The sequence below is a fragment of the Salmo salar genome, chromosome ssa01 (genome assembly GCF_905237065.1).
Source record: "Salmo salar chromosome ssa01, Ssal_v3.1, whole genome shotgun sequence".
In the NCBI taxonomy this organism is placed as follows: Eukaryota; Metazoa; Chordata; class Actinopteri; order Salmoniformes; family Salmonidae; genus Salmo; species Salmo salar.
The window spans coordinates 40,171,248-40,199,107 of NC_059442.1; the positions used below are offsets into that span (position 1 = coordinate 40,171,248).

The window sequence follows — 27,860 nt, forward strand, 5'->3', positions numbered from 1 at the left end:
TATAGTCTTTTGTGGCTTCCTCTTCTCTCCTCGTCTCCTCTCCAGCAATTGCATGGATCAGAAAAGCTGAAAAGCAATATGCAATGTGGAGGTGGATGTCAACCACTATTTTCACCTGTGAAGGTAGGGACCGTCGGTGTCAGCTCAGATGACGAAAGGGAGACTAGAAAAGGGTAATGTAGCCTAACTGTCAAGAATCTGTATTAATTTCCCCCCGAATAAAACAATTTCAACAACAAAGACAAGTACATCTTATTTAGTTTAAGGGGAGTAAAAGTAAAAGTCCAAGCAAACTGCATATTTTTACCTCAGATCTGTGGTTTGATTTACGCCTACATATCAGAAAGGAAAATATAAAAACACAGCTTGAAATTGTGTTGTTGTGGCTCGCGCTACAATGTTCTCAAACAAAGTGATTTCCCAGTGTGGTGATTAAGCATGTACAATGAAATAATTTGGTGTTCCAGTACAGCTAATTATGTACACTTAGAGCTGCGAGTGGAAACATGAGAGAGTGACACAATTAGCTGCCATTTTTAACATTTATCCTTTGAAATCACAAGCCAAATCAAAGTCATTATGACCCGACTGGGTCTACTTTTTAGTTACCAAGCGCACCCAAGTTCATTACGCAAATTAACATGTTAATTAGCTGTTGGCTTCAGTCAGGCTTTCATCCAGTTCTCAGGGCTTTTAAGTAATGGTCTGCAGAAAACAACACAAACAAAGCTGTGTGTTAATAAAACAGGGCAGGGAATGACATAATTTACTAATCTAGTTTATCAAAGTCACAGCATGAAATGGGGGGCCACTTAAAATGTTATGGCTGAAATATGTCTGCAACCAAACTCAAGAAAAGTTTTTATTTTGATTATATTTATTATACATTGACAGTATATTGTAGTTGTTTTATATTATTTTGGCAATAACGTGATTACAACACAACTGTGAAAGATGCAATGAAGCCATGACGTTCAACTCATAACATTTCAACATAGTGAGTTTACATCAAAAGTAATATTTAGACACTTTACACGTGTGAACTGAAATATTACTTTTGATGTAAACTCACTAAGTTGAAATGTTATGAGTTGAACGTCATGGCTTCATTGCATCTTTCACAGTTGTGTTGTAATCACGTTATTGCCAAAATAATATAAAACAACTACAATATACTGTCAATGTATAAGAATCCCCCCTAAATATAATCAAAATAAAAACTCTTCTTGTGAGAACAGGCTTTTACTAAATCACTTTTAAATATGATGTGAGTACAATTCTGAAATGTAGATGGTACTGATATGAGGTTATAAATCTTGAAGACAAGTCCCATTTCACTCCACTTGGGGGTTGTTCTTGAAGAGATATTCTGCCTGAAATACAAAACACAGAATAAGACATTTGAATATGTTTTACAAAATCGCTGTCGGATTAAAACCTTGTAACTATTTTTGAAAACCTCAACTATTTTTGCCAATTTTCATTTTTCTTAAACATGTATTCTTCCATATCAAGCTATATAGCATAGCTTGATATGGAAGAAATTGCCATATTTCAATACATCACTTTGATTTGAGGATGTCTTGGAAACTTTTTACATATTTTGTATGAGGATTTGTTCAACAAATAATGCTGTGTATGTGGTTGTTTTTCGCTACTAAACGTAGTTTAATGCACTACCTAGTTTAATGCACTAACTGTAATTCACTCTGGATAAGACTGTCTGCTAAATTACTGAAATATATATATTTTTTTATCTATAATGTGGTCTCACCAGGAAATCAACAGGGTCCTGAGGCCTGGTTTTGCAGCACTCGATCAGGCCCTGGGTGAGAGTGGGCATGACGTTCTTCATCAGATAGTTTCTCAGGGGAACAGACTGGACCTCCAGGAGATCATGCTCCTGCTTCTTCACCTCCTCCAGACACTTACTCTGGAACACATACAGAAACATTCAAGTGCAACGCCACCACTTCTCAACCAAATTGTTACTATCGCCGACACAATACCAGTGTCAACATATGTGAAAACGGCTTATTTCTACGTTTTGTAGAAAAAAATATGAAGCTAAAAAGTGCTACCCGGTGACATCATCAAAAGTTGCAACATTTTAAAAACAGTGATTTTCAAACACTATGAGATTCATGGTGATATGGGGAGCAAGAAAATACCCTCCCTTGGACAGAAACGTGTTGCAGGTTTTAAAAATCACAGTTGATTTGATGTCATAGAGAAGCATTTTTTTAAAACCTTTCTTTTTAACCACAGATCATAGAAACACGCTGTTTTCACAAATGTAGACACTGGTTTGGTGCTGGAGATGATGAATATGAGCTTGAAAAGTGGCAGAATTGTCCATTAACATACAGTATGAGGACTGCTACTAAAAACATCACAGCGGCTGTATTGAATAAACAAAATATGGCAATTATGCGAGATGTTCACATAGGTGTTGAATTTTTTTTTGTACCTAGCCCTCAATCACTTCCTTCAAGAAAGCTACAGGTAAGAGGAAGAGAGTGGGTAAGTTCTAATCTCCCTTATACCCCGCCTCTTGAACTCACCCACTCCTCCCAGCGGGCTGCTCTCTGCTGGGCCTCCTCTGTCTCCCACCTCTCTGTGTCAGCCCTCTTCTGGGCCTCCGTTCTCAGCCGGTGGTCTGCGCTCCTCCTCTCCTCCTCCTCCAGCTCCTGGCTGGTGGGGCCGTAGTTCTTAGGCTTCCCCACTGACTTGATGATCCTCTCTGTCACCACCAGGTACTGCTGGTCGTCACTGCTGGTGATCTCTGACACCGAAATAACACAAATGACTAGTTTAGATACACTGAGTAGGTAGTAGTCAGTAAAATCACACTGTACTGTACCTGAATTCATAGATGAATAGTAGAATGTAACTAAATAGAAAAGTACTTTATAGCCCCAAAAGAAATGGACAATATGGAGATCTACTTATGACATAGTGGTATGCGTGGTACTAGTACAAGTGGTATGCCAGTGGTTCATTTCTATGGGTTAGTTCCCTCAGTATTTACCAATGTGCTCCGGGTGAATATCTAGCTCTTCAAAGTAGTTGAGGACGGTTTCGTCCTCCACGTTGCTCTCCCGGAACCTGGCAAGGCGGCGCAGGAACTGCTCCTGGGAATAGGACGTTCCCTCCACCAGGCTCTCCGGGAGGTTCAGGACACGGTTCTTCAGGAATGCATCGGAGGTGTCCAGGGAGAACACAAACTCTAGAACCGAGAGAGTACACAACATAAGAAAGCTACTATAATCTCCAGTGGGGAGACACAATCTCTAACGCAATATTTTGGTTCTGGGTTTCCGAGATGAGAAAAGCACTGAAAATATACTGTTCTGAAAGATCTGAAAAGACAGGGTCAGCTCTGTAACTACTATGAAATAATGATGACCACTGTGTCTGGGACTACTTGGCTTGGTATTCACGTTCACCGTGTAATGAACAAAAAGGCAAACATATGTGTTTTCCAGCTTGGACAGACCTGGAATTATCTTCTTGTTGAATGGAGGGATCTTTGACCTCATATCCTCTGGCTCATCATCATCAGCTAAACAAAAAATACAGATTTTGGTAAGTGAGCTGAAACTATAAATATGTGTCCCAAATATCACCCTATTCCCTATATAGTGCACTACTTTTGACTAGGGAATAGGGAATACGTTTCTTGGTCAAAAGTAGTGCACTATATAGGGAATAAGGTGCCATTGGGCCGCCGCCATTGTAACATACTTCCAGTAGTGAGGATACAGCTCTGTCTCACCATAGAACAGGTCCTTGGCCTGTTCATATGTCTTGGGAAAGCTGTCCAGGACAAAACCCTGGTTCCTGCACTGCTTTGACTTCAGCTTGTCTCTCATGATCCTGATCACATACTGGTCATCCAGTCGACCTTGGAGAATAGAACAGGATAGAACAGACAGAGAAAACATGTATTGCACTGACTATATCATCTTGTTTTAGAAAAGGAATATGGCTAAAACAACAAATTGCATCATTCTGTACCTCCATTTTGATCCATGTTCTCCTTCAAAGTCTCCAGGAGTTCTGATGAGGTGGCAGAATCCTCTGCCTCAGTCTCTCCGTCCTCCATCCTAATGATAGACTCCTGGAATGATGGATCTCATTTAAAAGGCATACATTGGTATGGTGCACCTGGATCGTTAGGCTGCCTTCCAAATGGCACCTTTATAGTGCACTATTTTTGACCAGAGGCCTATGGGCTCTGGCCCAAAGTAGTACACATCATAGGGAACAGAGTACCATTTGGGACATAGCCCTGGTTTGTTAGTCTTTGTCTGCTGGATGGAAACTGACCAGGTGTGCAAGGGTCTCAGTGATGGTTTCCTTGAGTCTGATGTGGTGCAGTTTGTAGTGTTTACAGATCCTCTCTGCTACTGTGCTCTTTCCCACTGCTGGAGGGCCCATGATACACACTCGGATGGGCTAAGGAAAAGACCACATTTACTATACACAGAGTAATTTACAGTACACACCACATAACTTATTCAGTCAAATGCAATGGGTTTTTACATTAAATAATTTCAGCAACCCACACTCGGAATTTAGTTTGATCTAGTTGAAATCTACACACCGTCATGCAACAATATAGACCCGTTCAATACAAGAGTGCCTTTGTTCAATCTTAAATGATAGTATGGGCTGCTAGCCTGCTACAGCTGCTGTCTAACTTACCAGCAGGCCCCTGGTTTGCTTGTATTCCTCCACAACACGGTCAATGTTGTCTATGAGACCAGACTCACACACCCAGTGGATGTTGAAGTTCTCTTTCAGGTAGACAGCCTCAATCCGAAGGTTGACAAAAAGAGCATCGATGTCCATTTGCTGAGGAAAAAAAAAAGAAAAAAGACCAGATTTAATGATTTGCTTCTTGAATAATTATAATGATAAACAGTAGACCATGGTAATAAAACTGCCATCTAAACCTTGTATTTACCTTATATTCTATGTGAAGCATATTGTAACGTCTGAATCAAATGTATTATGAATAAAGTTTGATTTGATCTTTGTACGTACTCTCAAATCCCGAGTGAGAAAAGCATCCTCTTTTGGCACTCTCTTGGTCTTTCCTGGCCCCACCACATCGGCTATTGTCTGGTGATGAAAAAATAAGAATTCAAATAATCCTTAAAGCACTTTTTTGGGATGATTGAACCTATAGTCGAATTCCCAATGATCAAACATATTTGCTTTAACTACCTTTACAATGTCATCGATAGTGGTCTTGGAATCATCCACAGCGACTAAGTAATGTGGTTTTGGCTTGTGGTCAATTACATTCTGGATCACTCTTCAGGAGAGAAAAAAAGTGTCTGATTAATAGATACTGTGCCTAGTGAAAGTCTACACACCCCTTGCACAGTCTTCACATTCTGCTGCCTTAGAATTACATCTGATTTTTCCCCCTTCAGTCTACACAACCTACTCCACATTTTCCAAGTGAAAGAAAGTTATTGAACAGAAGAAAGTTAGTGCAACATATGTCCATTGTTTTTGTCAAAATTGCTCAAGCTCTGTAAATTTTGTTGAGAATAATTGACGGACAGCAATATTCAAACCTTGTCTCTGATTTGCAACCCAGGAACACTCAACACCTCTAGGAAAGCGATTCTGGTGTGTCTTTGGCATGAAAATGTATGTAATTGTCTCGTGGAAAAATAAAACTCTATCCCAGGGATATGTTTTCAGAAGGCCAAAGCGGGTTTTCCTTTAACTTTTTACCTGGGCTTTGTTCCTTTCACATATATTTTAAACCTGACCAACTCTCCAATCCCTGCCGATAACAAGCATACTCATAACATGATGCTGCGACCACAATACTTGAAAATACAGAGGGTTTCACTCTGTGTTGTGTTTCTATTGGATTTGACCCAAACCTGTAGTTTTTCATTCAGGCCAAAAAGTGAATGTCTTTGCCTTGTTGTCTTGCAGTATTACTTAACTGCCTTGCTGCTGTTAAGAATGGATGATTTGGAATGGATTTTTTTTGGAAGACAGGTTTCCTTCTTTTCAGTAATGTGGAGTGAATGCAATGTTGTTGATCCCTTTCTATTTTCAAGTATTGTCATGGCAGCATTAGGGCTGTGGTGGTCATGAAATTTTGTCAGCCGGTGATTGTCATGCAAATAACTGCGGATCTCACGGTAATTGATCGTTAATTAACATAAACACATTTAGTGTCTCCTGGCTTCCACGCATTGCATAAAAGCCACTGATGCAGACCTTTGGAACATCTACATTTAAAGAAATCTGATAAATCAATTTATAGCCTATACCATCACAATAAATCCATTATTTATTTTAGACAGGTCTAAAGAAACATGATATGAAGAAAATGTTGTCTATTTCAGAAGAACAGAATAGCATACTCTGAGTTGTCCTTATGTTAGGTCCTGATCTGGCTATTTATTTATTTATTTCACTTTTATTTAACCAGGTAGGCAAGTTGAGAACAAGTTCTCATTTACAACTGCGACCTGGCCAAGATAAAGCAAAGCAGTTCGACACATACAACAACACAGAGTTACACATGGAGTAAAACAAACATAGTCAATAATACAGTAGAAAAATAAGTCTATATACAATGTGAGCAAATGAGGTAAGGGAGGTAAAGGCAATAAATAGGCCATGGTGGCAAAGTAAATACAATATAGCAAGTAAAACACTGGAATGGTAGATTTGCAGTGGATGAATGTGCAAAGTAGAAATACTGGGGTGCAAAGGAGCAAAATAAATAAATAAATAAATACAGTAGGGGAAGAGGTAGTTATTTGGGCTAATTATAGATGGGCTATGTACAGGTGCAGTAATCTGTGAGCTGCTCTGACAGATGGTGCTTAAAGCTAGCAGAATTGCTCAGAAATCCGTGGCATTATTTGCTTGTATGAAGAATACAATTCATCATAGCTGAATAAAATAGAAAGGATATTTTCTCCAAACAATTTGAGGGAGTGCCCACATGCGGCTATTCTGTGTTGAGCGGTTAACAAAGAAACAGGTCCTCCAATATGATTAATTTAGAGTTATTTATGCAACTGTAGTTCTGATACAAACTTTGGGCTATATGTTCTGAATTTTAATACATTCTAAGGCTGCATTATGAGACTCTAATGATGATTTGAAAAAAGTTGCATGAAAGGCATGAGCTCTGCTTTGTTTTTTTGCATCGGCTGCACACACCTCCTCAAGTCTATCATTTACAATTTGACAAGGACTTGATAATGCCTTAAATGTCCCGGTGGCATCCTCTTTGTGTGGCCGTAATGCCCCCTAAAAAAATCGATGCCCTTTGCGGCCAGTGGACATTGTGCCCTTTGGCTGAATATAATAATTATAATTCCCTTCTTCCGTCTGCGTGCTCCGAAGCATCTCTCACTCACATGGCTCTCTCAGTTATCTCAATTCTTATTAGCCAATGCCCGTCACATCATTGGGTCTTTCTCACAGGCTACAAGTGAAGACAAACACATCGGGGACGTAACTGCACGTCCTTATTGAATTCCGAGGCACATATTGAAGATGTTGGAAGAACTGTCTACATTTACTTTTAGTCAGCCAACAAGATGAGTAGGCTTAACAAACAGCAAAAGCACTAGCCTATGTCAATCTGCTATCCCCCATAATACAAAAGTTGACCTATTCTATTCTGTGAGAGAAATAAATATTCCAAACATAGTCTGGGACAGTTGTGGGATTTGATAGATCCCAAAATATACAACCACTAGCTTCAAAAAAAACGTTTAAAAGCTTAGTTTAAAATGCTGACAAACTATTAGGCTATTTCTTCACATTATAAGCGCAGCAATGCGACACAGCAGTAGGCTATAAGCGCAAACGTTCCAAAATGCAATCAATTAGCGGGAAAACATTTTCTCAAACGTGATCGCAAATGCGTTATGCATGTAATGCTTTTATTATAAGGTGCATTTGTATTGTGAAAATTATCTTCCCCAAACTTGAAACTCACGTGCTGCGTATGTATGCCAGTTAAGCTCTACACCCCTTGTAAAGTGGATTCATTTTCTTAATTTTGAAAGTTATTTGGCCACTTTAGTTGTGATACAAACCTTATCAAAATATATAGGTCTATGGGCTAGGCAACATGAGGTGTGTGACTATGATTTGAAAAAAGTCACAAAAAAAGGCATGCACTGCTTCCTGCCTTACTGCACACAAGCTGGGCATCATTCACAAGATATAGGCTAATATTGTCACCCATCAGACGATTCTCGATTTCATCTTGTCTTTACATATACTAAATAATATATGTGAGAATTTATTTTGATTTGGAATGGACCATTATCATGCATATCAAAACAGGAGCAATGGAAAAAAATACATGTCATCTATGCACTTAAATAGTGAATGGAGGACGCTTTTCCCATGGTTCCTTTTCATGCCAGCCAGGTAGACTATACTCCTGTTGTAAAGAGAAGCAATGTGCTTAATATTATGAAAGTTGAGAAATAAATATAGTAGGCTTAACCTATAGAAAGCTGATGGCCATCAAAACTCTGCATAGCCTATAGAAATGTTGCCCAACATGAGCTTATGGGCTCTCATGAAGTGTTTGATTCAATTTTCAATTATATTTTCATTGATGTCAAAGTGATTTGAGGGCCAATAGAGTGTTGAGTACCAGGCAGTTAGAAAGTTCGGTAGGTTACTAATGACCATCCGCAGCATCAGAGCTTGGAGAAGCGTTATGACTCGTGACCGCCGGTGTGGCGGTAATACGGTCACCATAACAGCCCTAGGCAGCATCATGTTACAGGTATGCTTGTCACCGGCAGGGACTGGGGGTTTGTTAGGATCAAAACAAATATAAAAGGAGCGAAGCCCAGGTAAAAAGTTTGCAGAAAACCCGCCTCAGTCTTCTGAAAACCCTGCGACATTTTCACACATTTTAATGCCAAAGACACACCAGAATGCCTTTCCAAGAGGTGTTGAGTGCTCCTGAATGGTCCAGTCTCCATCCTGACTTAAATCTGCTTAAAAAATCAGAGACAAGGTTTGAATATTGCTGTCCATCAATGATTCCCAACCAAGTTTACTGAGCTTGAGTAATTTTGACAAAAACAATGGATATACTGTATGTTGCCCTAAGAGCTGTGCAAGGTTGGTAGAATCTTTAAAAAAAAAATGTTTTACAGCTGTAATGACTGCCAAAGGTGCTTCCGCCAAGTATTTCTTAGTAATTTGGGAAAAGTTATCATTTTTCTTTCACTTTGAAAATGTGGAGGTTGTATTAATCAATTTATTTTATTAAACTAGGCAAGTCAGTTAAGAACAAATTCTTATTTACAATAACGGCCTACCCCGGCCAAACTCGGACGACACTGGGCCAATTGTGCGCCACCCTATGGGACTCCCAATCACGGCCGGATGTAATACAGCCTGGAATCGAACCAGGGACTGTAGTGACGCCTCTTGCACTGAGATGCAGTGTCTTAGACCGTATAAATCAATAGGGGGAGACATTAATTTAATCCCTTTTGAGATTTAATTTTATTAAAGCAGAAAAATGTGAAGACCATGCAAGGGGTGTGTAGGCTTTCACTAGCGACTGTACATGACAGAGATTTTGCTTTATAAAGACAGGCCTATTTCATGTTTTGAAGGAAAATAAGAATAGAACTCACCCTGCAAGGTCATTGATGTGAATAGTAGGAATGACATTGGTGCCTTCTCCAAAGATAGGGACTTTGGGCAAGTCTCCCAACCAAGATGTCTAATGAAAAAGGAACCACACAAGACAACTTACATTCAATGATCCCTTGTACAAATATACATGGAGTACACCAAATATGAGGAACACCCTCCCCCCTTTTGCCCTCAGAACAGCCTCAATTCATCAGGGCATGGATGACTCTACATGGTGTGGAAAGCATTCCACAGGGATGCTGGCCCATGTTGACTCCAATGCTTCCCACAGTTGTGTCAAGTTGGCTGGGTGTCCTTTGGGTGGTGGGCCAATCTTTATACACCCCAGGAAACTGTTGAGTGTGAAAAACCCAGCAGCGTTGCAGTTCTTGACATAAACCAGTGTACCGGGCACCTTCTACCATACCCCGTTCAAAGGCACGTAAATCTTTTGTCTTGCCCATTCACCCACTGAAGGGCACACATACACAATCCATGTCTCAAGTGTCTCAATGCTTAAAAATATTTTTTTTAACCTGTCTCCTCATCTTCATCTACACTGATTGAGGTGGATTTAACAAGTGACATCAATAAGAGATCATAGCTTTCACCTGGTCAGTCTATGTCATGGAAAGAGCAGGTGTTGTTAATGTTTTGTACACTCAGTGTAGGTAACAATAATCAATGTTATGATCTACCTTGAAGAAGAAGTGGAAGACTTGCTCTCCCATTCCATACTGAACTCCTGAGGCAACTACGTATGTGGAGAGCAATGAACTTTTCTATAGCGAAAGAAAAACATTGTAATGAGCAGGTTGAATAATGTTATGTATTGGCACTGAACAGTAATGCCTACACAATTTTAATAACACAATAAACTGACAAAGAATATGCAGATTAACCGTTTTGCCCATTTTGACCACAAGTTTTTCAACGTTGATATGCTCTTTGAAGTTGGGATGGGCTCTTCTTCTCCTGTAGTCTTCCTCAGTGAATGGAATCTCAGGGTCATCCTGAAAATGTAACAGCAAACAACATACATTCAAAAAAACTTCCAGTGAACAAGTCTGGGTTGAAACAGTTAAAGCTATTGATTACAAGTGATTACTCTATCATACAATACTTTGTAAACACACGTGGATCATTTTAGATATTGTAGAGAGTTCGGGGGTGGCTCTAACCGGGACTTGAACACAGGTCCAGCGACTGTCAACCCAACACCATAGCCATTACGCTAAGAGATCCGAAACCTCTTGACAAGGTCGCTAGGTGTTGGCTAGCCTGGGTACCAGTCTCTTTAGCTAACATTCAACTCCTTGCCACTCCTCATTGCCAAAGAGACTGGCCTTTCAGCAATCTCAACATTCAATATGCAGCCAGATTTACGGCGCAGTTGCTGATTGGTAGTTGGAAACAACATTAATATTTTCCATGACAACGTTCTGGAACATGCATGGAACAGTGCGCACAAATTCGGCGCAATATAAAATACACATTTTACGTACAACAAACAATACCGTTACGACCTGCTGCAGTAATTCCCTTTGTGAGAAGGCAGTGCTAATGCAAGATCATGTTGTTCAAAGTGGCTAGAGAGGACTCCGTAATGAGAGAGAGAAATATATTATCCTACAAGATTCAATCGAGTAAGGTTTTCTTCAGTTGCATCCCATAAATGTGAGGAAAGAAATGCAAAACAGCCACCTTTCGTCATTCCTCGCACACATGCTGATCATAATGACTTGCTTAAATGTTGACAATTTGCTAAGCTAATTTCAGATACATTATTTGTCCCTCCTCTCTTATTAAGAAATGGAGTCCAGAAAGGTTACTTTAGGAAACATTCTGAATAGACTTAGAGTGAATTAGCGAACTCACACACACATACACACCCTAAAAGGACCCACCAATCAAAGCCAACAGCGCACCTCAAACATACACATCACATTTGTCCTTTCCTAAAAACATATTCAAAACCTAGGCTCACCTTCAAATCTTGGCTGTAGTCCATCAGAAAGTAGGCCTAGGCTACATTATAGCATAATGCTAAAATAATATTGCCTATCAAATGAATTGATAAGGAAAGTTTGAAGGGGGAGACAGACAACTATAGTATTACCAGAGACGTTGGTTATGTAATTATTATCCACGTATGTGACTTACTCCAGAGTAAGATTAGCACGGGATTCATTTTTCCAAACTGCCCCATGTAATTCTTCATTTTTTCATTCATTTGAGTCTGACGGAAGCCTGGAGGTTTTTATTCTAGGCGTGAAGACATTTCAACATTGTGTCTCGACGATAAAAGGCTACAATGATCACTCGTGCTTGGCTGCCAAACGTATAGGTGTCCCCATAGGTCAAATATTAAAATTGAGGAAATGTGATAGTAATTATTTTAGTGATCCACGTTAGACGTCCCTCCTAATGAAAAGGCCCCCCATCCTACTGATGTGAGCTGATGGACCGTGCACTTGCACTTGATATGCGTGTATGGATGAGAAAGTAAACTTGCCATTCCCAAAAATCAGCTCACTGGGGAATGGGGATTCCCTGCTTTGCGATCTGCTGCCTACGTCAACAGCCCAACAGCCAGGGTTTCATTAAATAGGCCTAGGCACAATACTTTTTTATTGCACATTTAATTAATGCGATGCTCAACTTCTATTCATTGGCACAAAGTGTGTGTCAGGGCTTGCATAGTTCAGGAGGGGGTGCCTAAATTCACTATAGTAGGATTAGGCTAGGCCTAATATATAGGCTAGCATACAAATGGTGGATTAATAGCCCAGCCTATGAATTAAGTTATATTTTACAAATCTCTGTCTTGCCTGTTCCCATCGTGTGCAAATCAAATGAAACTTCATTTGTCACATGCGCCGAATACAACAAGTGTAGACCTTACCGTGATATGCTTACTTACAAGCCCTTAACCGACAGTGCAGTTCAAGAAGATTTAAGAAAATATTTATCAAATACACTAAAGTAAAAAAAAAGTAACACAATAACGAGGCTATATACAGGGGGTACCGGTACCGAGTCAGTGTGCGGGGGTACATATTAGAGGTAATCTGTAGATGTAGGTAGGGGTGAAGTGACTATGCATAGATAATAAACAGCGAGTAGCAGCAGTATACAAAACAAACGGGGGGGAGGTCAATGTAATAGTCCGGTGGCTATTTTATTAATTGTTCTGCAGTCTTATGGCTTGGGGGTAGAAGCTGTTAAAACCTGTTCACGGCCGGATAAAAAACGTACCCGATTTAAACTGGTTACTGCTCTTGCCCAGAAACGAGAATATGCATATTATTATTCGATTTGGATAGAAAACACTCTAAAGTTTCTAAAACTGTTTGAATGGTGTCTGTGAGTATAACATAACTCATATGGCAGTCAAAACCCGGAGACAAATCCTAACAGGAAGTGGAAATCTGATGTGTGGAATCCCTTTCAAGCCTTTGCCTATGAAACACACAGTGAGTTAGGATTCATTTAGCACTTCCTAAGGCTTCCACTAGATGTCAGTCTTTACAAAGTGGTTTGAGTCTTCTCCTGTAAAACCTGACCGAACGAGAAGCCTGGAAAGTTTGACATAAGGGAAAGGCGATTACAACTATGACGCGCGTGCATGTGGGTACTCTTTTGTTCCGAAACGTTTTGTAAGACAATGCAATCGTCCGCCTTCAATATTATTGAAGTTCTGATTGAAAAAGGTCCTAAAGATTTATGCTTATACAACGTTTGACATGTTTGAACGAACGTAAATAAAAAAAAAAGAATTGTACTTTCGTGGCGACATGTTCCGCGCGCTTCGTACATTTTGAGTAGCCTTCGGAACGCGCTAACAAGAAGGAGCTATTTGGACATAAATTATGAACTTCTTCGAAGAAAACAACATTTGTTGTGGGCCTGGGATTCCTGAAAGTGCCTTCTGATGAAGATAATCAAAGGTAAGGGAATATTTACAATAGTATATTTGATTTTAGATGACTCCAAGATGGCGCTAGTCTGCATCGCCTAGCCTATTTTTCTGAGCATAGTACCTTGTTTATTGCAAAGTGTGATTTCCCAGTAAAGTTATTTTGAAATCTGGCAATGCGGTTGCATTCACGAGATGTTAATCTATAATTCTTTGAATGACAATATTATATTTTACCAATATTTTCGAATAGTAATTTTGTAAATTGTAGCGCTGATTCACCGGCACTTTTGGAGGCAAAATATTTTCTGAACATCACCGCCATTGTAAAATGCTGTTTTTGGATATAAATATGAACTTGATAAAACAAAAAATGCATGTATTGTCTAACATAATGTCCTAGGAGTGTCATCTGATGAAGATTGTCAAAGGTTAGTGCATAATTTTAGCTGGTTTTCTGCTTTTGGTGACGCCTGTCTTTGCATTGAAAATAGCTGTGTGTAATGTTTTGTCAATGTACTGTCCTAACATAATCTAACTTTATGCTTTCGCCGTAAAGCCTTTTTGAAATCGGACAACGTGGTTCAATTAAGGAGATGTTTATCTTTCAAAGGGTGTAAAATAGTTGATTGTTTGAGAAATTTAAAATTATTCGATTTTTGCTGTTTTGAATTTCGCACCATGTATCTTGTCAAGCAATCCCGTTACTGGGATCCGAACGGGAAGGGGTGGCCCCAACAGGTTTTAACCTGTTGGGGGAAGGGGGCAGTATTGACACGGCCGGATAAAAAACGTACCCGATTTAATCTGGTTACTACTCCTGCCCAGTAACTAGAATATGCATATAATTATTGGCTTTGGATAGAAAACACCCTAAAGTTTCTAAAACTGTTTGAATGATGTCTGTGAGTATAACAGAACTCATATGGCATGCAAAAACCTGAGAGGATTCTATATGGGAAGTGGCCTGTCTGACAAGTTGTTGTTCATCTGGGCTCTTTTTATTGAAGACTGAGGATCTTTGCTCTAACGTGACACTTCCTACGGCTCCCATAGGCTCTCAGAGCCCGGGAAAAAGCTGAACGATATCGAGGCAGCCTCTGGCTGAAACACATTATCGCTTTTGGCAAGTGGCCGATCAGAGTACTATGGGCTTAGGCGCGTGCCCGAGTCGACCCCATGCTTTATTTTCTTTTGTCTGTTTACCTAAATGCAGATTCCCGGTCGGAATATTATCGCTTTTTTACGAGAAAAATGGCATAAAAATGGATTTTAAACAGCGGTTGACATGCTTCGAAGTACGGTAATGGAAAATGTAGAATTTTTTGGTCACGAAATGCGCCATGCTCGTAACCCTTATTTACCCTTTCGGATAGTGTCTTGAACGCACGAACAAAACGCCGCTATTTGGATATAACTATGGATTATTTGGGACCAAACCAACATTTGTTATTGAAGTAGAAGTCCTGGGAGTGCATTCTGACGAAGAACACCAAAGGTAATAACATTTTTCTTATAGTAAATCTGACTTTGGTCAGGGCTAAACTTGCTGGGTGTCTAAATAGCTAGCCCTGTGATGCCGGGCTATCTACTGAGAATATTGCAAAATGTGCTTTCACCGAAAAGCTATTTTAAAATCGGACATAGAGTGCATAGAGGAGTTCTGTATCTATAATTCTTAAAATAATTGTTATGCTTTTTGTGAACGTTTATCGTGAGTAATTTAGTAAATTCACCGGAAGTTTGCGGGGGGGTATGCTAGTTCTGAACGTCACATGCTAATGTAAAAAGCTGTTTTTTGATATAAATATGAACTTGATTGAACAAAACATGCATGTATTGTATAACATAATGTCCTAGGTGTGTCATCTGATGAAGATCATCAAAGGTTAGTGCTGCATTTAGCTGTCTTCTGGGTTTTTGTGACATTATATGCTAGCTTGAAAAATGGGTGTCTGATTATTTCTGGCTGGGTACTCTGCTGACATAATCTAATGTTTTGCTTTCGTTGTAAAGCCTTTTTGAAATCGGACAGTGTGGTTAGATTAACGAGAGTCTTGTCTTTAAAATGGTGTAAAATAGTCATATGTTTGAGAAATTGAAGTAATAGCATTTCTAAAGGTATTTGAATAACGCGCCACAGGATTCCACTGGCTGTTACGTAGGTGGGACGATTTCGTCCCGCCGGCCCTAGAGAAGTTAAGGAGCCTTTTGGTCCTAGACTTGGCGCTCCGGTACTGCTTGCTGTGTGGTAACAGAGAAAACAGTCCATGACTTGTGTGACTGGAGTCTCTGACAATTTATGGTCTTTCCTCTGACACCGCCTATTATATAGGTCCTGGATTACAGGAAGCTTGGCCCCAGTGGTGTACTGGGCTGTACGCACTACCCTCTGTAGCGCCTTACGGCCAGATGCCGAGCAGTTGCCATACCAGGCGGTGATGCAACCGGTCAGGATGCTCTCGATGGTGCAGCTGTAGAACTTTCAGTCTCCTGAGGGGGAAAAGTTTTATTGTGCCCTTTTCACGACTGTCTTGATGTGTTTGGACCATTATTGGTGATGTGGACACCAAGGAATTTGAAACTCTCGCTCCGCTCCACTACAGCCCCGTCAATGTTAATGTGGGTCTGTTCGGCCCCCCTTTTCCTGTAGTCCACGATCAGCTCCTTTGTCTTGCTCACATTGAGGGAAAGGTTGTTGTCCTGGCACCACACTGCCAGTTCTCTGACCTCCTCCCTATAGGCTGTCTCATCCTTGTCGGTGATCAGGCCTACCACTGTTGTGCCGTCAACAAACTTAATGATGGTGTTGGAGTCGTGTTTGGCCACGCAGTCGTGGGTGAACAGGAAGTACAGGAGGGGACTAAGTACACACCCCTGAGGGGCCCCAAGAGTTGAGGATCAGCGTGGCAGACGTGTTGTTGCCTACATCTCCGCTGGCATCTCCACTGGCCTCTCTTCCATCCTCTGTATTCCTCTTATAGCTCTTGAACCAGTAGCCTAGCCCAATGCAAGTCCCAAACGTAGCAATGTACAGTAGTTTGGTAAGTTATTTTGAGCAATATTTTATTGCGGAAAGAAGCACCTTGCTCTTGCTTGCTGGATATAAAATAGACTCAGTATTCACAATGAACTGCTGGGGAATCCTCTGCTCTCCCCACGTCCAGTGTTTATATTTACAATGAAATGCCCAATGTTAGAATGTTTCCATTCAAATTTATGAATTAAGTTAGAACGTTTTCCTATTAGTCAAATTTTCTGTGAGGGTTATCGAATCAGAATCAAATCCTCTGATTTCCTCAAGCTCATTAATGATAGAATGTTAACATTTGAAGATTGCCAAAAGGACAGTCTCTTTGGCAATGACAAGGAGTGGCAAGGAGTGGAATGTTAGCTAAAGAGACTGGTACTTAGGCTAGGTGTTGGCATAAGGTCGCTACAATAAAGCGGAAGTGAATCCTGGCCCACTCACCGCATCGACAGGCTTGCTGAGTGCCCAGGTCATTACAGTTGAAATGAGGATGAACATCTTTGGCTGACTGAACCTGGCCATCTCAGCATGAAGGGCTGGTGAAACAACAGTGAACTGTGAAGTAGGTATTGATTTCTAGGGTCATGCAATGCAGACATTTCAATTTAATCAATGGTGTGTTATGCAATGTGTTATAATTCCCAGACCAACACAGAGAGATAGTGTTGTAGTGGTGTGTGTGTGTTTGTATTAATAATCAGTCAATGAGAGACAAACAGTAGCCTACCTGAGATTGCCCAAGAGGCCTCGTCCATCTGGTCAGCATCCTCGGTGATGTTGTAAATTATGATATCACACTCCATCAGGCGCTCCAGGAGTTCTTCCCTTTTCAGTTGCTTAAATCATACAAACGCATAGCATAGGACTTGTTTAGGTAACACTTACCGTTCGTTTTCTTTGACGATAAGATGCAGAGCATGTGGAAATGCCATTCTGCTACACATATTAGGCTGTTACTCACAAAATATTCATCCAACACATAACTTGGTCTTCTTTCGTTTTTGTTTGCAACAGTCCCGACAATTTGAAAGGTTCCCTCTTTGACTTTTGGATGCTCATCTTTGGACAGCCTCTCTTCCCCTTCCTCCACCTCTGGCTCGTCAGTTTCCACCAGGGACGCCCCCACTACACAGGCAGACAAGAACTGCACACAGCATAGAGAGACATTTTAAGCAGGTATGGTTCTGGTCAACCCAGTCTAACCCATTGCTTTAGCTACTTTCTTTTATATAGCTACGCATACAACCGACACATATTTGTTTTGAAGGCATTGATTGGATAGCAACGGTCAGCACACCGCTAGGCTAACGTTAGCTGGCTAGCAATGGATGAGACCCACGGTTTAGTTCCGAGTCGTAGATACATTTTTATTTACACAATATGTCCGTTTCAGAAAGCCCAACCTTTGCGATACATTTCGAGGCATAGGAGTCAAAGTTGTTGATAAAAATACGCTTGGTGTGACGAATAATCTTCTCAACTTCTTCCTCAGCCATCCTGCGCTCAGATGTTGACTGGGCGTCTCTCCCGTTACTTAGCAACAACCGTTCAAGGGGGTATCGTTTGCCCAATGTTTGACACAAACTTGACAAATATGCACAAAAAAATAGAGCCCGGTTCAAAATATGCCTTCTCTTTAATGTAAAGAGTTATGACAATTAATAATCTATATTTACAGTCATTAGGCAATGATTATTTTATCAGTGGAAAGACAAAAAAGGCTTAACAGAAAAGTAATTCCATCACAGTAATTCTCAGATCCAAACTTGAGTAATTTCACCATATTTCTGGGGAAATACTAGGCATGTAACAATATTTAAAGCGAAGGTTTGCACTTAAGATGGTGGATAAATGAGGTCTTACTAACAGGTAGCCTAGCAGTTAAAAATCGTTGGGCCAGTAACCGAAAGGTCATTGGTATGAACCCGAGCAGACTAGGTGAAAAGTCTGTTGATAAGACTCTCTGCTAAATTATGTAACTATTACTCAGGCCGTTGACAAGTTCTGGTCTAAGGGGTGGCTATCCCATAGAAACCAATGCAATAGCAACTGGGTCTGGTCAACTTAGTTCATTGACTGTATAGGAGCCAGTGAGATTTCTCGCTTCCTCTTCCGTCTCTGCATGCACACACACAAAATAACAATAGAAAGTATGGATATTTGTGCCAATGTTTGATTGTTAATGAAATAGCACTGAATCCAAATTAATCCCTTTAAAAAATATTTCTGGAATTAAAAAACACCACCATTCTCATTTTACACACAATCACATTTAAGGGCTCAAAGGCATAATTGTGCCAATAAATTAATGACCAAGGTTTATTCACCACAAAACACAGAAAAATTATAATTTTGCTTCCACAGCAAAGTTGTCAAACTGTGCAAGTTCAAATGAGTGTGTTCCTATGGCAGCCCAGCCATTCTTTGGTCCCAATACCACAGCATCCTTCCATAGTGGATATCCATTCAGCAACCCTGTGGCATACTGCCCCTGAAAAAAAAAAAACGTTTCCCCATTTAGTATAGCTAATGTGCCCATAGTCAGACAATATGTCACCCTACCAAGGTCTGGAAGTCATTTAAATGAAAAACAAAATTGAAAAAAATGCATTTTGATGAAGTTTCTCTGAAAATAGTTGGTGTACTGTTTCAGATATTGAAGTTGTAAACATACCTCGACTGTGAGGGTTAACGTGTGCCAGCCATACGCTCTCGTTCCAGACAGACCCTCTGCCAGTACAGTCTTGCCAACTGTGGAGTAAAAAGACTTGGCATATTGATTTTATCAACGCCCTGTGCTTTACAATGATACATAATTTACTGAAAAGCAGGCATGTTTAAAACTCAGGTATAAACATTATTGCGCCGTTTCCCCAGACAAGCCTAGTCATGGACTAAACAGTTATTTCAAAGGAGATTATCCTTTGACCATGGTTTTCAGTCCTGGATTAGGCTTAATCTGTGTCGGGGAAACTAGCCCTTAATGTGTATGTCTATGATTGAAATACTGACCTAGGTCATTGGTGACTTTGTAGGAGCCATCTGCGAACACCCAGAAGAAGACTCCCTTGGCGCTACGGACAGACTGCCCTCCTTTGTCCACTCTGGCTGCGATGAACACTCCCCCAGTCTTCACCGTCTCCATGAAGACATCACACGTCACTGTCAGGTTCTGCCTGGAAAACAGTATACAACATTACAAAATACACACAGTAAAATGACCACTTTCTTGACCTGAACCGTTTTCCTTACCAGAGTAATATTACTATCATTGTGGATTTGAGCAGAGGAGTCTAAGGCCTATTGCTGAAACACTACATACACAATACATTACAAAGTGCACACTTCAACCCTCCAGGATAAGGGTTGGCGTCAGGCCTGACCCCTGCCCTCTCACCATTTATAGTCTCCAATGACGCTGATGGTCTGGTCAGCATCTGTTGCCCAGGTAACAGGCATCTGTGTGACCACCTGGCGCAAAGTGAAGACATGAGGACCAGGGTCCGTCAGGTTAATGTAATACTCAAACACCCCCGTCTGGTCAGCAAAGTCTGGGGCCTCAGAGAAGGAAGGGTTGGCTGCAGAGAGAGAGAGAAAAGAGGAGAAAGGTAGCAAGCGAGAGCAAGACAGACAAAAGCATTTATTTAATTAGAATTTACAGATCATTTGCAGGTTGTTTTTGGCAGATAGTGACATTTCTAGCTTTATAATGCACTTACCAACATTAAAGTCATCAAAGTAAACTTTAGGGAATGGGCCAGAGGTGGGTGGATCAGGGTAAGTCCCTTTCAGTCCAGTGGATATGGTGGTTAAAGTGTAAACCTCATCAACATCCAGGCTCAAGGTGAACGAACCATCAGAAATCTACCAGAGAGGGAGGGAGGGAGGAAGGAAGCATGAAACTCATGACAATGTGGTAAATAAAAAAATGCCCACATCAAAACATCTTCAACCTAAAATCATAAAACCTCTCATAAAAAAGTTAGTGAGGAGATGTGAAATGTCATGGGAGAGTAATATCATTTTGTACAACACTCGCTCTAAAAACAAGATCCAAAGACGGTGTCATCCTGTCAGATATCATCTTGTAAAAATATTTTAGAGGCTGGCGTGCCCTATTGCAGAGCTATTTCTGTCAGAGGAGTACGTTTACCTTTAAGGGGCTCAATTTCTTGAAGAAGAACGGCTTTTTAGTCTTGAAGTCAAACCTTGACTGCCACACCTGTAGTTCCTTGATCAAAGCCTAGGACAGAGAAACAGGTACTCAGACAAAGTGGCCTCTCAATCATTAAGTGGGCAGAAAAGTCTCAGGGGATTGCGACAGTACTCACAAAAGATCCCTTGAGTTGGAATGTTACATTCTGGGCTGTGACATTGAAGGGCAGGAGTGGAGGTCTGATGCACACAGAATGATCATGAGTCTGAACAGAAGAAAAATAAATGTAAAAACGAAGGTGATAGCCCAGTTGTCAGATAGCTTTGTGTTTATATGATAAGAAATAATAAAGTTGCCACAAGCGCAAACCACTCTGGCTACACCATCCTTGCATCAGCAGAAAGATAAGTAGAAGTGAGCTGCTAGCTCACGAGACTTCCTTTTGCTTTTCTAAAGCTTAGATTGTAGGCTCCGGAGAGAGCAGAGCTTAAATTTGAAAGAGAAAGTCAACAATGTCCTCTTCGGGTTTCCATCCCAGTCAAAAGCAGACTTAAAAGTTAAGCTTCAGAGATTTAAAAAAAGGGTTTTACCATAATTGTTTATTCAAAATTAGAAAAGTGTTCATAGCAGTGTCCTGTCAACAGTAGGATTAAGCCTTTTACTCACATTATACAGCATTACTCAGAATAAAGATCCTGGTTAACAGGCATAATGTATAGGAAGATAAATACTGACCATGGTTTCTATTACAACAGTGAGGTTTCCGTTACTGTCGGTCAGGGCAACATAACTTCCCCCGTGTACCAGATGCCCAACGGTTTGCAGATAGGTCCATCCTGGCTGGCTAAACTGGGTGGTGTGGGCTAGGAGATAATATTACCTCATGTCAATGAAATTATTAGTCCTTTTTACATTAGCAGTTGTCACATACTTGTCTAAAACATGTTGGTGAGCTTTGTACTGTAGCAGGATATGGCCGCTAATGTCGCCACGTGAGCTGGCGATACTTTTGGGGAAGCTTCACAGAATGGTGAAGCAGTAATAAACCACTCAAAAACAGTGACACGTTAAGCAAACATTATTGTGCTAATCTGTAGCTAGTATGCAAGTTAACTGTACCAATAATGAAAATGTTAGGGTGAACTATCCATTTAAGTGCTGTGGGTTACCAGTTATCCAGATGGGTGATTCCACCACATAGTTCCCAGTCCACGGCTCCTCTGCGGTCATTAGGCCATCTCTCCCAAAGGGAAGGTCCTCATAGTAACTGGCTACCAGGTTCCAGGATATGGTGCTGAAACAATACAACAGATATTTCACTGACCACTCTTTTACAAAAAGGACAACAGGTAACCCTTTTAATGGCAGACTACTTTTGACCAGGGTCCATAGGCTCCGGTCATAATTTAATAACTAGGCAAGTCAGTTAAGAACAAATTCTTATTTACAATGACGGCCTACACCGGCCAAATCCGGACGACGCTGGGCCAATTGTGATATAGCCTGGATTCGAACCAGGGTGTCTGTAGTGACACCTCTAGCACTGAGATGTAGTGCCTTAGACCACTGCGCCACTCGGGAGGAAACAGGGTGCAATTTGGGACGCAGCCCATACCTACCATTATACGAGTGAGGGTTGTGTGTTTTGGACGCTGATCTATCAGATTCTTATAGCTGCACCTTGTCTCAGGTTACAAACTGGAATTCATGCAGTTTCCTGGTTTTCATCCCAAAGTCACCTGCCCAATGGGGCAACCTTAGAGCAGCCTCAACTTGCCCAACTGCTCAGGTCACTTACCCCGGCATTAGGGCAATCCTTAAGATCAATCTCTGTGTTGATCATAGTACTACCCTCTCACCCTTCCAATACTATGGCTGATTTTAGTAGTCTTGTTTAAAATCAGCCCAATCTCGCAAACTCACATTCTGTTGTGAAATGAAAAGTGAGCACAGGAGTCAGTCTGGTTCCACGAGGCTATGATTTTAGTAGAAATCAGTAACTACGACAGTTAGCTACATACGCAGTCATGAGTCCGTTGACATAGTTCTGGTTGAGGATCCGGGCCCAGCAGCCTCCTCCCACCTCGTCGTTAAAGGTGCTGTAGTCTTCAGACGACCATAGCTTCTTCTGGGTCTTCAGGGCCTCTATCACTGTGGTGGTGCCTGGGTAGTGGGCCCTATCAGGCCACACAAATGGAATTATAAAAAAAAAGTGATGAACAAAGGCACACTTAAAAGAATAAGCTAAATAAGCACTGTGCGTGCAGACGGTAGTTCTGAGGAATAACTTTAAATAGATGGGAGAAGCGCATGCAGTATATTGAACAGAGGTGGTATCTTGTAACACAGTAGAAGCTCAGAAACAAAGTAGAAACTCTCCTACCCTATCACGTCTACTGCGTCGGCCAGCTCTTGATCGACACACAATGAATAGGTTATGGGCTGCCAAAGGTTATCACTGGCTATGATTCTGACCCTCTCCAAACCACTCTTATCCAGAGTGTACCGCAGCAGCTAACCAGTGACAGTCAGAAAGAGAGGCAAGTGAAAAGGTGATCCTGTATTGAAGAACCATTCAGGACAATTGACTACATTGCCCTTTTACTTTAACATGTGCCAATGTCAAGAAATAAACATAGCTTACATACTAGTGTGCACATTCTCTATTAGTATGGAATCAACTCCTGATATTGCTGTGGTTTGAGACTGTCATGAATATATGCACTAAATAAGATTATTCAGATATGCAGAAGAATAATGAAGAATTTATTTGAATTGGTACTGGTGTACTGAAATTCACTTAAAGTGATACTTCGGGATTATGGCAATGAAGCCTTTTATCTACTTTCCCAGAGTCAGATGAAATCATGGATAACATTTGTATGTCTCTGCATCCAGTATGAAGGAAGTTAAAGGTAATTTTGCAAGCCAACGCTAACTAGCGTTAGCCCAATGACTGGAAGTCTATGGTATCTACTAGTACTTACCATAGACTTCCAGTCATTGGGCTAACGCTAGTTAGCAACTTCCTTCAAACTGCACGCAGAGACATAAAAAAATAGTATCCACGAGTTCATCTGACTCTAGGGAAGTAATCCTGAAGTATCACTTCAAACAAAATTTAAATTGATCAGGAATTGACTGTAATTGTCTTAAGACATCTCTTCTGACAGCTCAGGCATTTAAAAAAAAAAAAAAGCCACCAACATTCAGCTTTGTCTGACAACAGAGCAATCAAAGTTATGAAATGTAGCACGCAGACTTCCTTATTGCTTGCCAAGTGTTCTAGAATTGTAGAGTGGTTTAAAACCTCTTGTGGCTAAGGGGCAGTATTTTCACGGCTGGATAAAAAACGTACCCGATTTAATCTGGTTACTAATCCTACCCAGTAACTAGAATATGCATATACTTATTATATATGGATAGAAAACACCCTAAAGTTTCTAAAACTGTTTGAATGGTGTCTGTGAGTATAACAGAACTCAAATGGCAGGTCAAAACCTGAGAGATTCCTTTACAGGAAGTGGCCTGTCTGACCATTTCTGGAACTTCTTTGCCATCTCTATCTTTTACAAAGGATCTCTGCTCTAACGTGACACTTCCTACGTCGTCCATAGGCGCTCAGAGCCCGGGAAAAACCTGAATGTCGTCATCCCAGCCCCAGGCTGAAACACATTATCGCCTTTCTCAAGTGGCCGATCAAGGGACTGTGGGCTTAGGCGCGTGACCCCGTCTTTGTGATTTTTTCCTCTGTTTGCCGAAAAGGAGATTCCCGGTCGGAATATTATCGCTTTTCTACGAGAAAAATGGCATAAAAATTGATTTTAAACAGCGGTTGACATGCTTCGAAGTACGGTAATGGAATATTTAGATTTTTTTTGTCACAAATTGCGCCATGCGCACGACCCTTATTTACCCTTTCAGATAGTGTCTGGAACGCACGAACAAAACGTCGCTATTCGGATATAACGATGGATTATTTTGGACCAACCCAACATTTGTTATTGAAGTGGCAGTCCTGGGAGTGCATTCTGACGAAGACAACAAAAGGTAATCAAACTTTTATAATAGTAAATCTGATATTGGTGAGTGCTAAACTTGCCGGGTGTCTAAATAGCTAGCCCGTGATGCCTGGGCTATGTACTTAGAATATTGCAAAATGTGCTTTCACCAAAAAGCTATTTTCAAATCGGACATATCGAGTGCATAGAGGAGTTCTGTATCTATAATTCTTAAAATAATTGTTATGCTTTTTGTGAACGTTTATCGTGAGTAATTTAGTAAATTGTTAGCAAATTCCTCCGGAAGTTTGCGGGGGTATGCTAGTTCTGAACGTCACATGCTAATGTAAAAAGCTGTTTTTTGATATAAATATGAACTTGATTGAACAAAACATGCATGTATTGTATAACATAATGTCCTAGGTGTGTCATCTGATGAAGATCAAAGGTTAGTGCTGCATTTAGCTGTCTTCTGGGTTTTTGTGACATTATATGCTAGCTTGAAAAATGGGTGTCTGATTATTTCTGGCTGGGTACTCTGCTGACATAATCGAATGTTTTGCATTCGTTGTAAAGCCTTTTTGAAATCGGACAGTGTGGTTAGATAAAGGAGAGTCTTGTCTTTAAAATGCTGTGAAATAGTCATATGTTTGAAAAATTGAAGTTTTTGTATTTTTGAGGAATTTGTAATTCGCGCCACGCCTATCATTGGATATTGGAGCAGGTGTTCCGCTAGTGGAACGTCTTGATGTAAGAGGATAACTAACTCGTGCCAGAAGCAAACATACCAGACCCAGGGAACTGAAAGGAGAGACACACCCATGGAGAACCCATACTCCATTACAGTAAACCCCTGTGTGTTCAGTTCTTCATTCACCTTGACTGGCATCTGGGTTTAACGATACCACGTTCTTTAACTTATTACTTTAGTGCAAAAGCATCTGAGAGCATGTTTGTTTAGCATGATCATTGCATTTCTAGACCCACAGAATGCTATTGACTACACCTGTGACAGTCAGCTTCACGTGAGAAATACCATGCCATGGAGGAAACAGAGCGATTTGCTGTGAGCCGAAGTTGCAAAGGCTGTTTTGTGTCACTTCAGCGCAAGTTGTGGTCCATGTTATCCCTTACTTACCCTACTACCTCAACAGCGTCGTTGAGGTACGGGTCTATACCCATGGCATTGGAAACATCCCAGTTGCCGTCTGCTGCGATGATGCCCACACCGGTTAGGCCAACTTTATCCAATGTCTCTCGGAGCACCTTAGTAACAAATGATATGCTCTCAGATGCAAACAGCTGATCTTGATCGGATTTTTATGAACAATTTTCTGTCGCTCTCTGCCAATAGCCCTAAATTCACAGGAGGCTGCTGAGGGGAGGACAGTTCAGAATAATAACTGGAATGGAGTCACTGGAATGTATCAACCACATGGAAACCTTGTGTTGGATACCAGTCCTTTGATACCATTCCAGCCATTACGATGAGCCCATCCTCCCCAATTAAGGTGCCACTGGCCACCGGTAACAAATTAACTAATGGCTGCAACAGTAAAACCAAATGTTGGTGGCAGTTTGTCATCTTTTTCTTCTAAGACATTTCACATTGTGTAATGGTAATGGCTGGTAAAATATGAACACAAAACATGACAACACCAACCTTGATGTACTTGCTGTCGAAGTTCCGTTCATTCCAAATCTATATAGTTATAAAAACAACAGCATAACTTTAAACAGGTGGGTAGAGTAAATGAATACATCATGTTTGTATCCAATTAAAATATTCTCAATACACAACAATGAATTGAATACACACCCCGACATAATCAATATTCAGGTCATGGTAGTGTTTGGCTCCTAAAATCCACGACACCACGTAGGATGCGGTAATATCAGGGAAGTCATACGGCCAGTTCTTCCCATGTCCAACCCAACCCGGAAAGGCCCATGGCAAGCCTGCAGTTACAAAAGGAAACATGAACAGAGACTATCGTTAGAGAGACCACACCTGACGCTGATCTGTCGAATCGTCGCAGATATTTCCAACTGTCTTGTGTTCTAGTTTGATACAGGGATGAAAGGGTACGGCGGCAATGAAACGGTCTACTGCTCCTTCAGCCTCACCTATGAGAGTGATGTTGGGGTTCCTCTTCTTGGCTTCTCTCATCAGCCACCATTCATACCCTCGGAAGAAGTTCTCATCATTTTCATAGTGCATGTGAGACGGTTCCGTTCCATCTAGAGGGAAAAACAGAATTGACATTTAGTCTTCAGCTAACATTACATTCGTAACTCAAAGCCACTCTCTGCCATACTTGATAAACACAAAGAATGCTTCCCAAATGGCACCCTAATCCCAAAATAGTCCTGGTCAAAGTAGTGCACCATAAAGTACGTTTCCATGTTTACCTGTGGTTTGGGCATCACCTCCAATCTCCACTTTCAGGATGTGTAGAGAAGCCCCAAAGTTTGGCTACAGACAGAAAATAAAAGTTACATACTGTTATGGAACTCACACCAAGATAAGATTACTGGCTGGCTACCTTGCATGATAAGAGGAATTCAGACCTAACATAAGAATGTATACAGTTGTAGCAGCTACCTTGAAGAGATAGTCCAATATCTGGCTGCGGTAGGGTTCTGCATAATTGACAAGTAGACGAGATGTTGCCTAAAACGAAAAGGGAAAGGTGGCAAAAAAGTGACAAAACGATTTAAATTGCAACGCACTCGTTTCATTGATTGGTTCACAGTACAGTCGAACCAGGAAGTAGCTACTAGCCTAGTATTAGCAGCTAGGATAAGTTACTTACCCCTCCACCACTCAAACCACCAATGCCGTCAAACGTTCTTCCTAATCCAACTTTATCATCCAAAACGTAGCTCTCGGCAATACAGAGATCAAAACACAAACTAAAACACAAGGCGATAGCAAAATATAATTTATAAATCATCCTGATCAATGTTTCCAAAAAGTCTGACTGCACTGTTAACGCTGCAGTCTCACGAGTTATATAACCACGCCCCTGTTTAGATCATGTGACAGTCACAAGGACATGATTTCGAATTGCT

The 27,860-nt window shown here is 40.8% G+C and overlaps 2 protein-coding genes across 4 annotated transcripts; both read right to left on the reverse strand.

The window, feature by feature from the left end:
- Positions 1-528: 528 nt before the first annotated feature.
- On the reverse strand, positions 529-18,308 carry ak7b (adenylate kinase 7b). 2 transcript variants are annotated; one of them, XR_006769802.1, is made up of 19 exons: positions 18,032-18,308; positions 17,590-17,772; positions 17,356-17,464; positions 17,070-17,164; positions 10,581-10,691; positions 10,377-10,460; positions 9,678-9,766; positions 5,236-5,326; positions 5,053-5,130; positions 4,711-4,860; positions 4,333-4,461; positions 4,021-4,123; positions 3,779-3,907; positions 3,500-3,565; positions 3,032-3,229; positions 2,565-2,785; positions 1,775-1,933; positions 1,276-1,373; positions 529-705 (listed from the first exon to the last, which is right to left on the reverse strand). XR_006769802.1 is itself a non-coding variant. In XM_045717706.1 (18 exons), exons 1-18 carry the CDS (start codon positions 18,122-18,124, stop codon positions 1,335-1,337), a joined length of 2,127 nt encoding a protein of 708 aa, XP_045573662.1. In that variant the 5' UTR covers positions 18,125-18,308; the 3' UTR covers positions 1,112-1,334. The 2 variants fall into 2 exon arrangements, 1 of the variants encoding a protein (XP_045573662.1); XM_045717706.1 differs by lacking the exon at positions 529-705 and having other exon boundaries at positions 1,112-1,373.
- galcb (galactosylceramidase b) lies at positions 18,246-27,860 on the reverse strand. Of its 2 annotated transcripts, none has more exons than XM_014194036.2 (17): positions 27,602-27,860; positions 27,391-27,459; positions 27,198-27,261; positions 26,913-27,026; positions 26,605-26,744; positions 26,449-26,487; positions 25,924-26,051; positions 22,806-22,961; positions 21,954-22,078; positions 21,520-21,647; positions 20,960-21,049; positions 20,782-20,871; positions 20,348-20,492; positions 20,026-20,206; positions 19,641-19,804; positions 19,303-19,379; positions 18,246-19,119 (listed from the first exon to the last, which is right to left on the reverse strand). In XM_014194036.2, exons 1-17 carry the CDS (start codon positions 27,740-27,742, stop codon positions 18,973-18,975), a joined length of 1,998 nt encoding a protein of 665 aa, XP_014049511.1. In that variant the 5' UTR covers positions 27,743-27,860; the 3' UTR covers positions 18,246-18,972.

What these genes read in the sequence shown, in the direction of transcription:
- ak7b (XM_045717706.1), bottom strand. Translation starts at nt 18,124, where the DNA reads ATGGCTGAGGAAGAAGTTGAGAAGATTATTCGTCACACCAAGCGTATT. An exon ending in AGCAAACCAGGGGCCTGCTG is followed by an intron (nt 4,462 to 4,710) that starts GTAAGTTAGACA and finishes TCTTTTCCTTAG; the next exon opens with CCCATCCGAGTGTGTATCAT. An exon ending in GGCCAAGGACCTGTTCTATG is followed by an intron (nt 3,566 to 3,778) that starts GTGAGACAGAGC and finishes TTTTTTGTTTAG; the next exon opens with CTGATGATGATGAGCCAGAG.
- galcb (XM_014194036.2), bottom strand. Translation starts at nt 27,742, where the DNA reads ATGATTTATAAATTATATTTTGCTATCGCCTTGTGTTTTAGTTTGTGT. An exon ending in GACGCTGTTGAGGTAGTAGG is followed by an intron (nt 22,962 to 25,923) that starts GTAAGTAAGGGA and finishes GTGGCCTGATAG; the next exon opens with GGCCCACTACCCAGGCACCA. An exon ending in GTCATTGGAGACTATAAATG is followed by an intron (nt 19,805 to 20,025) that starts GTGAGAGGGCAG and finishes ACTGTTTTCCAG; the next exon opens with GCAGAACCTGACAGTGACGT.